At 40.6% G+C, this 15063-nt stretch overlaps 1 protein-coding gene across 2 annotated transcripts in view; it reads right to left on the reverse strand.

The window, feature by feature from the left end:
• The window catches only part of MTX2 (metaxin 2), a 58058-nt gene that overhangs the window by 17745 nt on the left and 25250 nt on the right, over positions 1-15063 (reverse strand). For both annotated transcript variants that reach the window (XM_075000950.1, XM_075000951.1), the window contains one exon: positions 14475-14521. In XM_075000950.1, coding sequence (XP_074857051.1) covers positions 14475-14521 — 47 coding nt within the window. The remainder of the gene's footprint in view (positions 1-14474; positions 14522-15063) is intronic.

Consider the following 15063-nt stretch of genomic DNA (forward strand, 5'->3'; position numbering starts at 1 on the left):
AAATCTGATTTAAAAAATCCAAAACGTATTCAAAAGCCAATAGAAAGCTTCAGCATAAGCCTCCTAATACCGAATATACATTATGATGTAGTTTAGGGTATTGATCTTAACTTTGTTATTCTGGAACTATATGTATTTTTAAATACCTTTTCATACAATCGGCCTGTTCTTTCTCCGTGCAAGGTCCACTAGAGAAGGGCCTTTAACGTAAGTGCAAATACAAACACGCCTGAACCTTGAGACGGTTTTGGTCCCCATACATCCTAGTTCTCTTATGAAATAATTTTTAAAAAACCCACAAATTTGGTTTTAAATTTTATGCGCAAGCAAAGTAGAGTCCTTCCAGAATTTTACATGCAACATACATGGGAAATATACACAATTATGTTACTAATTCTGCACGGCTTTCCACATATTATCAGTGAGCATGCAGGAATGTAAACAGCATTCAATCAGTAATAAAGCAGTCTAGTGCTAACAGTGTACATCTCAAATGACAGTTTTGAAAAAGGTTGTATTTCAGGAGCAAAACATTCTTAAATTAATTTATTACGGCATGCTCTCTCTCCCCCTAGCTTTTTATTTCCTTCTTGGAAAAGGAGCTGGAGTTTAATTTTGTCCAGGCTTGCCAAAGTAATTCCCTTTGCAATACAGGCACTAAATTAACTTCAGGATTCTACATCTAGCTGGAGGTGACTTTTTATAGCTGCCATGTGCTGTTCTCCGTGCTGGTTCTAACGAAAGTGTGCCTGAATTGTCCTGGAATTAGTGCAGCAAGGCATCGTAAAACTTTTAAAAAGGTAGTGCAAGCAAGGGTAGAACCTTAGGCCAAAGCACTATCACTGACCTTTTCAGGGAGGAGCAGTGTAGTTTTACCAACATAAGCTGGTAGGGAAGATCAACCCATAGTACTCTCCTGAGAGACAGAGCTGACAAATGTAAGGGAGGCTTTTCAATGGAAACAATTTTTCCTCAAAATTAGAGCTGATCACTTAAGCAGCAATGGCCATCAGAGTTGAAAAGTTCTTTTAAGTCTTATTTTGCCAGATCTTAGCTGGTGAAATTGACTTGAGAATCATTTTAGATATGGCTAACTGGATTCATCCATCCTCCCTCCTGCAATGCCCCACCCCATGAGCCTTAGAATCCATATGGTTTCCTCCTGTCCTAAGCTCACTAGAAGGTTCTCCAATCCTCTACAAGTGTGTGCAGCATCATCAGATCCCAACAAGCCTAAAGCTTTGTCTTCAATCATACGCAGTGGGTGGCTAGGCCTAGGGGAGGCTCCAGTTCCTCCCAAATTGGTCAGTCTGTGCCAGAGCCCAGAAGAAGGAAGCAAAGAAGAGTCCTGAGGGAGGGGAGAGATCCCAAACCCCCATGCTTAGTGGCACCAGAGCCAGGAAGGAAATGAGGCTTCACAAGAGAACAGCCCCACGTGCATGAGGACGTGCTTGTCAAGCAACGCCACTGCAAGCTCCCCTGAATCACCAGTGAGAGCCAACAAACGAAAAAGGTGGTGAGTCAGGTCTAGCCCTCTGCGACTGGAATAGGGTTGCCAACTCTCCCAGATCACACACCACTGCCACAAAGGGCATCTGGTCCAGCCTTCCACCCAGACAGTTGGCAACCCTAGACTGGAGTCACCTTCAGGATCAGTAAGGGAAGGGTGCAGAATGTCCAAATAATATTTTCACTAGCTGTCTATGCTGATGCTTGGCATTGGCGTTGAGTGGAACCATCGGAGTTGCTTCTCTAATACAAACGCAGGCAAAGAAAGTCAAAATATACACAGGTAGAGTTTTCCCCTGCTTGAAACTGGAATGAGGTCACTCACTGTGAATTGCTGCTTGCTTTGCCTGTGCTAGAGATGTGCAACGGTTCCGACATGCCTCTGGCAGAACAGGGCTAACTAACGAGACTTCATGAGGAAGCACATGGGAAATCTGGAGGCCAACAGACCAAGTGACGTTACTTCTCCCTCCCCCACACCCACAAGGCCTTCTAAGGATTCACCACATTAAGTTCTTGTGTTTTCATGTGCATTACCGTAGTGCCTAAGAGGTCTAGTCACAGACCAGAAGTCTACTGTACTAGATGCTGGACCAAGAGAGACAGGACAGGATGCACCTCTCAGATCTGGTACTCTGTCATCTGGCAACATCCATGGTCTGGCATGAGCACAGATGTTGTCAGGTGAGAGAGCAGCCAGCAGGTGCAGGAGCCCCAGCCCATCTGCTCTGAGGCTATGGGTCAGGAGGCTGCTGAGGGCCAGGGAACCGGAGCTTCCTGGCAGCAGGGGTGAGGACCTGGAGCCCCCACCTGCCCCATGCATCAGTGGGTGCTGGAAGGCTGCCACGGGGCAGGAGTTGGAGCCGCCACCTGCCCTGTGGTGGGAGGGGCTGGCAGGGACTGTCTGGAGCCCTGTGGCAGCCGCTGGGAACCTGGGATGGGGCCAGAGCCCCAGGGGAAGGAGGCTGGTACTCCAGAAGTCCCTGAGCACAGCTCTGCACCTTCCCTTGTCTGGCAAATTCTCTTGTTCAGGACCCGTTAGGTCTCGAGCATGCTGGGTAAGTGAAGTGCAACCTGTACCTGCTCCAAAGAACTGGCAATCCACTGCAAACCACCTCAAATATGAGGGAAAACAAACCAACTCCTCCCTAGCCGGCCTTAGTCCATTTTGTTTTGTCTTTTTTAAGTAAGGAAATTCCCACAAAGGGTCTGGAAGTTTAATTTTCTTCTAAGTTTAGTTTGCATTGTGTGTGTGTGTGTGTTAGATAATCAGAACATGAGAGTTGGACAGACCTCACAGGGTTAAAGACCCAGGAAAGTCAGAAGCAATTTCTTCCATATTTTCAACTGCTTATGGGTTTTTTAAGTTCACAATTAAGGCATTCAAATTAACTGAACTCTGTGCTTAAATGGAACTCAAATACATAGTTTTCCCAAACTAATCACTACTGTAAAAGTGCTAGGTCAATGGAAGAATTCATCTGTTGACCTATCTTCTGCCTCTCAGGGATCATGATTAACTAGACAAGAGAACCACATCCTCAAACCCTATTGCCACGAGCGTATACACTGAAGCACTCTGCATGATTGTGTTTTTAGTGTAGACATAGCCTTAGACAATTTATTTCACTATAACACTCACGTCTGCACTGATGTGATTGATGGGGTTGGGAAATTATTAAGATAAAAAACAACTGAAAACCACAGCTAATAACATTTAAGTACAGTTAGTGCTTTTTATGTAAATGGCAATTATCCATTGCAATACCAGTAAAAATTTTTAAAAATAGATTACTGATGACTCTGCCACCCCAAGCATCTCATTTTCTCACCATGGAATCTTACATAAAGGAAGAGCTGGAGGGATGACAAGGCAGTCACTTGAATGTCTGCTTCCTCTTTTACAAACGAGCCTTCATGGCAGGTAAGATTACTCAATGTGCTCTTCAGCTTTCCAAAGACAAGAGATTGGAATCATTCCCACTCAGTTCTACTAAAAGGTCCACAAACAATTCAGCTCTATTTCACAGCCAATGGTAGCAAAGGCAGACAGATCTACTGGTTCAATATTCATCAGCAGAGATCAGTCAACCAAACTTATGCAATCTCTGTCCCATATTTAGGTCTAAAATCAGAATACAAAGGGCCAAGGAAATTTGATGATTCTAGGTGACATAAAACATTGCTTTGCAAAAATCATTCTTTAAAAAAGAAAAAAAAATGCGCTCTACAGGCCAGAAAATAGACAACAACAGGCAAGATGACAAATATCAAAAGATAGTTCACGGAGAGTGGGCATAACAATAACTCGTTGAAAAGATGCCAAAACCTCTAATGTGAAGCATTAATTTCTAACAAGACTGCATCCAGCTTATCCCCATCCCCCTCCCTGAGCCCAAATGATTTTACAAGCCAAGAGGGATTCAGGTTGCTGACCACAACCTATTGTTCCTTTCAGACTTTTGGAACCTCGTGTAGAAAAAAAGGCAGCATTTGCACACATCCAATAACCTCAGCACAGCTCTACTAACCCAACAGCAGTCAAATCTTAGCAGTCTTGTTCATGAGCTCTTTGAGGGAGCTAGTCCACTCTTAGCAAACACTGTGCAGGTTAACCCCTTGAAACACATTTGCTACTCATAACTTCAGATGAAAAGTTTTCACAGCTATTTTACTCAGGGAAAATGTTCATAGCTTTCCAAGTTCCCCTCTAAAGAAAACTTGGCCCCTTCAGCCAAAATTACTCAAATACGTTGGGGGGTGGGGGAGGACAGCTCCAAAATGCAAACAACGCCTATTTGGAAGTCTCTGCCCTTGGTGTTAATATCTCCCCATTAGACTCTGACACTAGCTCACACCCCGCCATCTGACCTGACTCGTTTTCTCCTCTTTTGATACATACTATTGATAATGGGCCATTGCCACCTTGCTGCATAGACCTTGTCAGCTCTGGCCCTCCCTTTTACTGGGACCCCATTCTTTACCCCTCTGAAACCACCCCCCACTCATGCATCTGACAAAGTGGGTCTTTGCCCACAAAAGCTTATGCTCCAAAATATCCATTAGTCTATAAGGTGCCACGAGACTTCTTGCTGTTCTCCAAGCTACAGACTAACACGGCTACCTTCCTGCTACTTGGAACCTTGGTAAAGATAAATGTCATTTTCTGATTTATCATCATCTGCTCCTAGGAGCTGGGGTAGAACAACAGAAATATAAATCAAGAATAATTAAGTGAAATGTGATCAGTCTTCCCTTTATTTCTTTAGTCTGTTTTACAAAAATAAGGGATGGGAGCAACAAAACCAGTGTCCACCATGCTTATAAAAGTAAAGGAAACTTCCTCGGAGAGTCACTGTGGCATTCATTGTCACAGGAAAATATCAAGCCTAAACAATCTGACTGTATTTGAAAAGACTCGATGTTATGGCCTGCATTTGTAGTTCAGCATCAGTAGTCAAATCTTTCATACCTGGAAATAAGTTGATTGCCATTGGCACCAAGAATTCCTTCGCTATTCACACATCTCACTGGGGTTACACAGGAGACATTCACCTCTCTCTGAAGCAACGATATTGGCCACGGCCAGAAACAAAAACACGACGGAGCCTGGACCTGCAGCGCAATTCATTATAGCAAGTCCTATGATCAGTATAGCTTCTGTGAGTTAGATTCTACATTTAGGAATAATTCATGTAAACGTATGTTGTCCCCTCTGTGGTTATTAACTTTAGGGCAGGCAAAGAACCCACCTCTTCCAGCACATGACCTTAGTTTGATGACTTCCTACGCATTTTTGGTTCCATTTAGTAATAGAAGCATCTACTTTACTTTGAATGTCACCACAAAACAAGCACATTTTAATGGCAAGAGAATGAACGAACAGCAGATAAGCAGAAAAGGTTTATGTCAAGTCTAACATGACGTGTTATGAAACTAATAAACCTCTTTCACTTTAATCAAAGAAGGTGGAATGTCCTGTCAAAACAGCATTGTTATCCATGTCAGTCAATTCTGAGATGCTTCAATATACTGCCTTATAATGTCAAACTACAGAGCACATGATGGCTCTTAATATGAATAATGAGAAAAGAAAGTTTTCAACCTCACTATGAGAGCCTGAAAAGAGGCTTCACCTGTAAATTCAGTTTGATTTTAGGTGAAAGAACTCAACTAAGAAAACATATGAGTCTATATTACTTGGCAAAACTGGAATGGGGACATCAGATCAGTCTTATTAGGTTAAAAAACATTGTTTAAATAAAAGCATCAACATGTTTTAGGTCTTCATTTTCAGAAAGATCCAATTTTCTGAGACAGCGCCCTTTAAACAGCAAGTGTTGAGTTTTGGTTAATATTACATATAAGCCACATCTACACTAGCCCCTTCCTTTCGAAAGGGGTATCGTAACGAGCGAGGGCGGAAGATGCCAATGAGACGCTGCCATGAATATGCAGCGCCTCACTAGCGTAATGGCAGCTGCAACAATTCAAAAGTACAGCTTTCGAATCCCGCACAACCCATGTAGATAGGGGCCTTTTGAAAGGACCTCCTACATCTCTGAAAGCCCCTTATTCCTATTTGGGTTTAGGAACAAGGGGCTTTTGAAGACTGGGGACTCCTATCTACATGGGAAGCACGTGATTCGAAAGCAGCACTTTTGAATTGCTGCAGTCGCATTATGCTAATGAGGCACAGCATATTCATAGCAGCACCTCACTAGCATCTTCCAACCTCGCTCATTACCATGCCCCTTTCGAAAGGAAGGGGCTAGTGTAGACATAGCCATATAGAGAGAATACTCTTCTAGCACACATTGCGAGTGTTCAGAAGGAGTTTGGTGCAGACCCAAGAAGCCATGGCAGAGTTCACTCAGCATCCCTCTCTTTTCTCTGTACACTCACAGACGCCTCCAATTTTCACCTTTGCTGCTGCTTGCGGAAGTGAAAATAACTATATACAATTCTACACAAGAGACAGAAGGTAAGCAAGGTAGTATCTTTTATTGGGCCAACTTCTACTGGTGACAGAAATTCTGAAGCCTACACAGATCTTCTTCAATGCTGTCAAATGTACAAAGTAAACTAAAAAAATAGAAAATTATTCTCTTTAGCCTTTAGTCAGTCACCCTACATGTTATTTGAAACACTAATAGGTACAAAAGTTTCAAACAAGAATGTTATTTCTCAAAGTGATGATGTGACTACTACCCCAGAGTAGCATTTAGTGAACCATCCACGAGGAATTTCTATCTCAAAGCAGAAGAACACCCACAAAACACAATACTCTAAGTATAAAATACAAACAGGATATAAATAGCCAGATTTCAGTATTTAAGGTCAAATCACTAACCCCAGCTCTCTTATTCCAGATATTGGACAGTTATATTCTATGTCCTGTGTGAGGCACTAATTGCGGATGACAAGTTCCAAGCTTCTTTAAGAGGAGATTCATGTTATCAGTTTCATAATTAAGTCCAAACTATTTTAAGTCATATCTTAGTGACTTGTATTTTAAAAGCATGCACAGAACGGTACTGTGAAGAGATTTGTGCTTCCAGTCTTGTTCTGTTTAATCAAGACAAAGGAGAATTTGTGATGACAACTGAAGAGCTATTGTTCTCTTTATTGAAGGGACTTGTTTTAAAATTAAAAACCATGAACAAATCTACAAAATAATTCAGTTTTTATATCAAACAGTTGCAGACGTTGTAATTGAAATAGCGTGTCTACGGCTACAAATGAAAACTGCTCAGTATCATTCTTTTGAGTGACAGATTAAATTCCTAATCCACTTGTGGTAATGGCTATATTTGTACTTTAACATAAATTAAGATCTTAATTATATTTCTGACTATTTTAAACAAAATAACAAATTCCTTTGTACCTGTGAACGTAATTTATAGCAAAGCCAGGTTCATTTTCCAAAACAATCTATTTTATACTGCAGCAGAACACAGCTATAATGGTATAATGTAATTCTTGTTGTAGAATGTGGAAAGAGTACATTCACTGGTAGCACAGAGGAGGTTTTGAAGATAAATGAAGATGCTATTCATTCGGGGTAATTTCATCTTAGAACTATATGAAAGATGTTTCACTCACATGCTGCAGTTGCATGGCTAGGGATTTAAGTGCATTTTCAGCTCCAATGTAATGCTGCTAGATCGATTATGCTGATACTGTATTTCTCATCATGAAAAATTCTAGCTTTTATTCTGTTTAAAAATGGATTGTCAGATTTTCATTTCACTACACAATCTTGGTTTTATGCAGGGCAACAAAGTAAAATTCAGCTTACCATTTAGTTTGAAAAATAAAATGGTGATTTTACCACATTAATTGTATAAGCCTGTAGAAACTATTGATTGTGGGTGATTCATGGCAACAAGTTACCAAGTAATTGTGTAAATAAGGAGTTAACCTGGACAATTTAAAATTCTGTTTCATAAACATCCTTCTTTGATGCAATACTAGCAACCAATTATAACCTCCTTCTTGTGGCAATAATAGACCAAATGTATGTTCTACAATTGGTGCTGGATTTTAATATCACTACTGCAAGATAGTGCCACACACTGTGCAGTGAGATTTTAAAGAATAAACATGTTTAGGCTTCCGTTCAGAACATTTTTATATTAAGGGGGGGGGGCACACAATCATTTATCATGTAAAATGTTAGGAAACCTAAATATATGGCCCTTGTTATCCAATCCACATAGTATTTAAAGCCATGCATACATATAAAATATGAGGTTGAGTATGTATGTGAGGACATGACAGAATATTCACTTCTGAAACTGAGAACTGAATACTAGAGACGTTAATTTCCTACTCATCTTACGCAAAATTCATACTCTCCATTCCCTTATTCAGTGAGGTTTTAATTTCTCTTCTTTTGTGTGTTTCAGTCATTACACAGATTCCATGAGACACAAAAAGCAGTCACGTAGCACTTTAAAGACTAACCAAATAATTTATTAGGTGACGAGCTTTTGCGGGGCAGACCCATTTCTGCCCCACAAAAGCTCATCACCTAATAAATTATTTTGTTCAAGTGTTACATGCTGATTTTTGTTTTGTTAGGATACGGACTAACACATCTACCTCTCTGTTACTAGATTACACATGTAGAGCAACGAAGGGTCCTGTGGCACCTTATAGACTAACAGAAAAGTTTAGAGCATGAGCTTTCGTGAGTTAACTCACGAAAGCTCATGCTCTAAACTTTTCTGTTAGTCTATAAGGTGCCACAGGACCCTTCGTTGCTCTACAGATCCAGACTAACACGGCTACCCCTCTGATAGATTACACATGGTGATTCACAAATAAAATTCCTTACTGACTTGAGAATACACAGGCTATTACAAGGAAATAAAACATAGGAACTCGAAAACACAATCTCTTCCTCTCAGTATTGCAGTAGTCTCCAAAGACAGCAAAAAGTGGGGCCTAAATGTGGTAGGTCCTGTTTGAACTTGGAGGAAGACCGTTCCAGAGAGTTTATGGTTAAAAATAAAGAGTTCTTTAAACAGTATCATGTAAGTTATTAAAACTGAGTGTTAGCAGTTTCCATTTTGCTGCTCTCTATCACAAACATGGTAAAACGGTACCACAGAGAACCAACACAAATCCTTTTGTCAAATTCCAAAATTAGAATGTCTGTTTAAGGTACAATTGAATACAAAAGGCAGAATTTGTAAAATTTGTGGCATTGAAATGTGAGTTTTATCTCTGGGGAAAGTGTGTGTGTGGTGGGAACAAAAAGTGTATCTTTATTTTTATTACTAGATGTCTATGGTGGGATGGGGAGACCAGGAGAGTATTTTGCACGTGTACATTGGTCTACAACAGCAGCATCCAATATGCGCCCCCTTCACCCCATTGCAAATGGGGCAACACAGTGTAGCAAAGTGCATCTCAGAGAGCCATATACATGGGTATCCCTGCACCTGCTCCATGCATGTGCCTCACCACGTGGTGGAACAAGCGCGTGGTGGCGGAGGCAGCTCCTCTGACCCTGGGAGGCTCCAGCCATATTCCGGCCCAGCTCACACAGTGCAGCTTCCATGAGTAATCTGGCAGGGAGGAGTGTCTGATGGGTGGTGGGGGCACCTGGCTCAGAGGGGAGGGACTATGACAATCTCTTACTTTCCTTTTGGACACACTGGTCTACAAAATGATATATTAGAAAACCACTGCTTTCAAGAAAAAAATAACAACAAATCTTCATTTTGCAAGGGGGGCTATTTAGTAATAAAGAATGTTAATCTTTGAAACAATGTGTGTGTGTGTGTGTGTGTGTGTGCGTGCGTGGAGGGTGCCACTGATTAATATTCTGTTAATGGTTGTAATTGTTAACTATGCCCACTCTTTTTAGGATACATTGAGGTTCAGTTTTTGAAACACTGTTTTCACAGTAAGCAGAAAGGAAAAAATAAAAACAAGAATATTGAGTAATGGAAAATTCTATCATAAATAAATGGAGGGAAACTATTGTTAAGAAAGAAGAGGAGGAGGAGGAGGAAGAGAAGAACACTAAGGTATATCACTTGATTTGTGCATGTAATATTTCATTAACTTTAATAAGAGCAGGGCTGCACATATCATGGAAGGAAAAGAGGCTTTATTCTATGTATGACACTCTCTACCCTGTAGCAGGATAATCATTACTGAAATTACACCATTTTCCTTTTATATGAGTTTCTTTACTGTGAAAGTAAATTGACATTTTGTATCAAGAACTGCAACATAAGATCAAATTATCTTCATTTTTAATAGGACTGTATAATATGCTACTTTAGTTTAATGGACAAGTAGTGAAAGATATATTACAGATAATGCATTTACTCATTTTGCGTGTTTGCAGTTATATTGCATTTTCATCAAACATACATGGAAGATCAAAGGACTCACAAATCAAATCTACTTTCACGAACTGCAGGTTACCTTTTAATAAAAATTTAAAAAAAAAAAAAAGCACAAAACTACAAGTTGCACATCCCTTGTCCAGCACAGCTGGGACCTGACAGGTCCCAAACAAGAGATTTTGCTGGAAGAGGGAAGGTCCAGGTCTTCTGCCCACAGACAGACAGCCCTGCACTCCCAGGGCCGCTGCAGCCCCAGCCACCAGACTCCCTCTCCTGGCACTCTAACCCCAGTCCGGGCTCCTCAGATATCCCGGGGCTCCTGCCCCACCCTCTGGCTGCCACCAGGCAAGCAGGTGGGCTCCAGCTGCCAGCATCCCTGTTGTGAGGCAGGTGGAAGGGCTCTTGGCGGGGTTCCTGCACCGGCCCCAGCCCTGTACTCTCTTGTTCTGGGACATCCGTGGGCCAGCTGGACCACAGACGTGGCCAGATGAGAGGATACCAGATTTGAGAGGTGCAACTTGTAGCAGGATCAGCACAGGAATTCCACAATGGGAATTGTTAATTAAGCATAAGAAGGTACTAATATTCAGTGTAAGACAACATGAAGTACAGCATCTGTGGCGACACTTGGGAGAACCTTGCCCAGGACCACCCTGAGTGGAGAGCAGTAATCCAAAGGTCCCACCACAGCTCAGATGAGGAGTGGCTGGGAAGAAGAGAGGAGAGACTAGGAAGAAGAAAAGAACAGCAAAAACTGCCCTGGGCCCCTCCAACAGCTACCAGTACCTGCCCCTTCTGTGAAAAGGCAGACTCCAGAATGGGGCTGATCAACCATCAACGGACCTCACAAATAGGAGGGTGACATGAAGATGTCCATCATGTGACTGACAAGCATTCAGTATAATTACTGTATCGTACCATTGTCTAAAAAAGTCTACTCCTAATCACATGCACATAATACAAGTTTGCACTGCAACATGCAAGAAATAAGCTATGTAACTTCATTCAATGATTAAAAATGTACATGATTAGTTTTGTATACCGAATCTAAGAAAAGGTCTGCCGTAATCTCTCTCTCACACACACACACACACTCTCTACTTATTTATGATGACAGAACTTATTTTGCTGTCCATAGTATCTTTTCTATTGACAAAAGAGAACCCACATGCTAGATGCATGGTAGTGTTACCACTTGTAAAGATGTGGCTACCTGCTTAGTAAATCATTAGTTATGCCCTTTTATTTTTATATAATAGGCCTTTTGGGGGGCTTATGAACCCTAGAAGGTTGCATCTCTTTTGGTCACAGTGGACCTGTTAGACATATTATGTAAAAGGTTAACTGACCTGTATTTTGTAAAAATACAAATCAAAAGATCAAAATTCTTTGATCACTTTCGCAATCCTCTATGGACCCCATTCTGTCCAAGATTTCTTTTGGGTGGGAGGAGAGAACTAAGAGTCTGGAAAATACTAGTGTTCCTTTCATAGCACCATACCCTTTACCTCAGCCCTGAGCATCTTGTTTCATGGATAGGTGGATACATTTGTTCTTATATTCTTTGGGAGCCAACCATGAAGACATCATATAGGGTACAATGATGAAAAGGAGATTTCTAGGATGATTTGGTGTAGGAGACAGCCAAATCCTGGCAAGTTTAGAATTTCATCTAAACTACTTTTTATTTAAACTATCTTTCCTGAAGGATCTACTAGCAGGCAGGCCTTCTCCCTCATAAGCCCGCAGAGGTACACAGAATTCTCAGACTTCTTCATTATGCAGGAGCTCAGACAAGCAATGAGCAACCTGTATGTTATGTCCTAGGGAAACCCATATACTATAGACCAGTGGCTGAAAGATACTGGACAGAAAAAGAAATACAGCTTGAATAATATATTGATGAACAAGCTCCCAGATTCTGGCTCTCTCTCTTTGTACCCCAGCACGTGCCTAACCTCCCTCCCTCCCTCCCTCTCTCTCACATTTGCACACACACACACACACACACACACACACACCCGTTCTCATTTTTGATGTTGCCCAATGCAGATAATTTTAAATATGGCCTGATCATTAAGCTATTTTTAAAAAATTATACATCCTAATATCATTTACATTTTGTGGGTGGCTACTTTTTTTTTTTGACATCACAACTGTATTTCTTATGTAGATTCTTCAAAACTGATACCATTCTTCCATACAGAAGAAAATTGTTCCATAAAGTTTAAATCAGATATCCAGCCAAGTCATATTTATAGTCATGGCTACTATCAGCTGTCAAGTCAACAAATATTGAAGGAAAAAAACCAGACATTTTTAATATATTACGGTTAATATATCATCTAAGTGACGTGCAGGATAACAACAGAATTGGAATGGTCAAGCAAAATGCTACATTAGAAAAGGAAACTTCAGTTTTGTTTGGAAGGAAACCAAAACCACTCCTGTAACCCAGATGAACAGAGAGAAGATTCATGAGAACTATAAGAGTTTCAGGGGCTAAAGCTAACACTGTGATCTAGTGATCAAATGCTTAAACAAAACTCCATACTCCTTTATGTTGTAAGGAATTATTTAAAACATACTGTGCCACAGACCGAGAGGGGTAAAACATTAGCAAGTTTTTCAAAAAGGGAAAAATTTCTCCACCTTGCCCACGAACCAAGATACTTGTGGGGAGAATGCTAGCAAAACACTAGTATTTTTCAGGCTCTAAGGTAGGCTTTCCCCCCCCTCTTCTTCTACTCCCCCACCCCATGCAAAAAAACACCACACACACACACACACCTCTCGGATAGAATAGAGTCCTTCAAGGACTGCTAGAAGGACCAAAGAATCCTGAACTTTTGATTGGCATTCTTACAAAACACGTAATATCGCTAACGGTCCCACTCTGACCAAAAGTGAAGCAGACTTCTGGGATTCATAAGCTGTGCAATGGACTAGTCCAAACAGAGGGCACAAGTAGAAGTGAGGGAATAGAACAACCCTCTTCCACAGCAAGTAGTAGAGTTGTTATGGATGACGGAGAACGGCTCTTGCCCATAAGCACCTCTCTGCTAATGGGAGAAAAAGCGTCCCTTCAGAATACTAGGTAGCCTCTAGGATCACTGATATTAACAAGTAAATGGATCTTACATTGACTTTCCAACCGAAAGGAACTTTTAAGCAGATTAGAGCCTTAAATTTGTCAGTTATATGGACTACCTTTAAGACACATTGGAGTCTACAAAAACATACGGTGGATTCTAACTCTTTACATATGCTGGAACTAGATTCTTTGGCTACATCCACATTACAGATATGTTTCTAAAGAAGCCATTCCGTAAGATCTCTTCCAAAACAACTTCTTTCAAAAAAGTGCATCCACATTCAAAAAAGCGGATCAAAAGAATTATCTGCTCTTTTGAAAGACAGCATCCACACAATCCCTGCTCTTTTCATAGAACAGGCCAGGGATCCAAAAATTAGGCCCCATGAGGGCCGCTCTTTTTTGGGGGGAAAAAGGCCTGCGGAGTGTCTACACGTTTTCTTTGGAAAGAAGCTTTCGAAAGGGGGCACTCTTCCTGAAACAGGAAAAGAGCAGCAAGTTCAAAAGGAGCACCTCCTTCTTCCGATTTACTCTCGAAAGAACGCTGTGTGTGTAGACGTTCCATGTGATCTTTCAAAAGAGCCCCCTTCTTTTGAAAGAACGTGATAGTGTAGATGCAGCCTTTATGTTTTGGGGCTACTGGCTTTGAGAATAATGAGAGAACACCTTTCCCTAAGCCACCCAAAAAGTTGCTAACGGCTGGAAAGACAACAAAGCTCTACATGACCTACCAGTACTGTGTCCAATTCTCACTATAAATAAGCAGACAAATGTGAATATTAACAGAGACAGAACACTAATATTAGAATTCTTTGGCGGGAGGGGGGTGGGACCCAAACAACTCAGTGATAAAGACTAAAAGGAAGAATTTCAACTTGGCAAATGTTGTGCCCAGGAACATAAAATAAGTTAAATCTCATAAATTTCTAAATAATTCATTTGAATACTTTTTATTTAAATTAGGTAAGATTGAATCTAGTTTACAGAATATGATGCTTTACCTGAACAGCAAGAGAAGATGCATTGTCAGAAAGTAAAATTTGCTCCTCTGTAGAAAGAAAATGAATGAACATAATTACAAGAAATAATTCTTGTTTTGTTATTTACAGGTAATTGCATAACATTCTGTGTTAAATCTCTTGTACATAAAGTAAAAAGGCAAATACTTCAGCAGAAAATATATACAACATTACATTAATTTGATGTTATGCTCTTAGATGACAAAATCTGAGGTATGAATAAAAATATACCAAGAATATTTAATCTAGAAATGTCCTCCCATTCAACTTATTTCACCAGAGATGCACAATTAGAAACCCCAACTAAAAAACCAAATTCTGTGTCTCAATTTTAAGCCAATTATTCCTCTACTAATCAAAGTTAAATAAAATGGCATCTTCATAATTCCTCTAGCTAGAAAGTAAAAGCATTTCAGAAACCTCAAAAAGAGCTTGCAGTTAATATTGCACACTGTGTCTAGGTCTGTCACACAAAAGAAAGATGACAAGTTCGCTGCAATAAAAATTCCATGCTTAGAAGACTAGGGCTGCTACCTATTAGTCTTCATTACTTTGCAGTCTTCTGACAACT

This window comes from Carettochelys insculpta, chromosome 8, assembly GCF_033958435.1.
Source record: "Carettochelys insculpta isolate YL-2023 chromosome 8, ASM3395843v1, whole genome shotgun sequence".
Classification (NCBI taxonomy): domain Eukaryota; kingdom Metazoa; phylum Chordata; order Testudines; family Carettochelyidae; genus Carettochelys; species Carettochelys insculpta.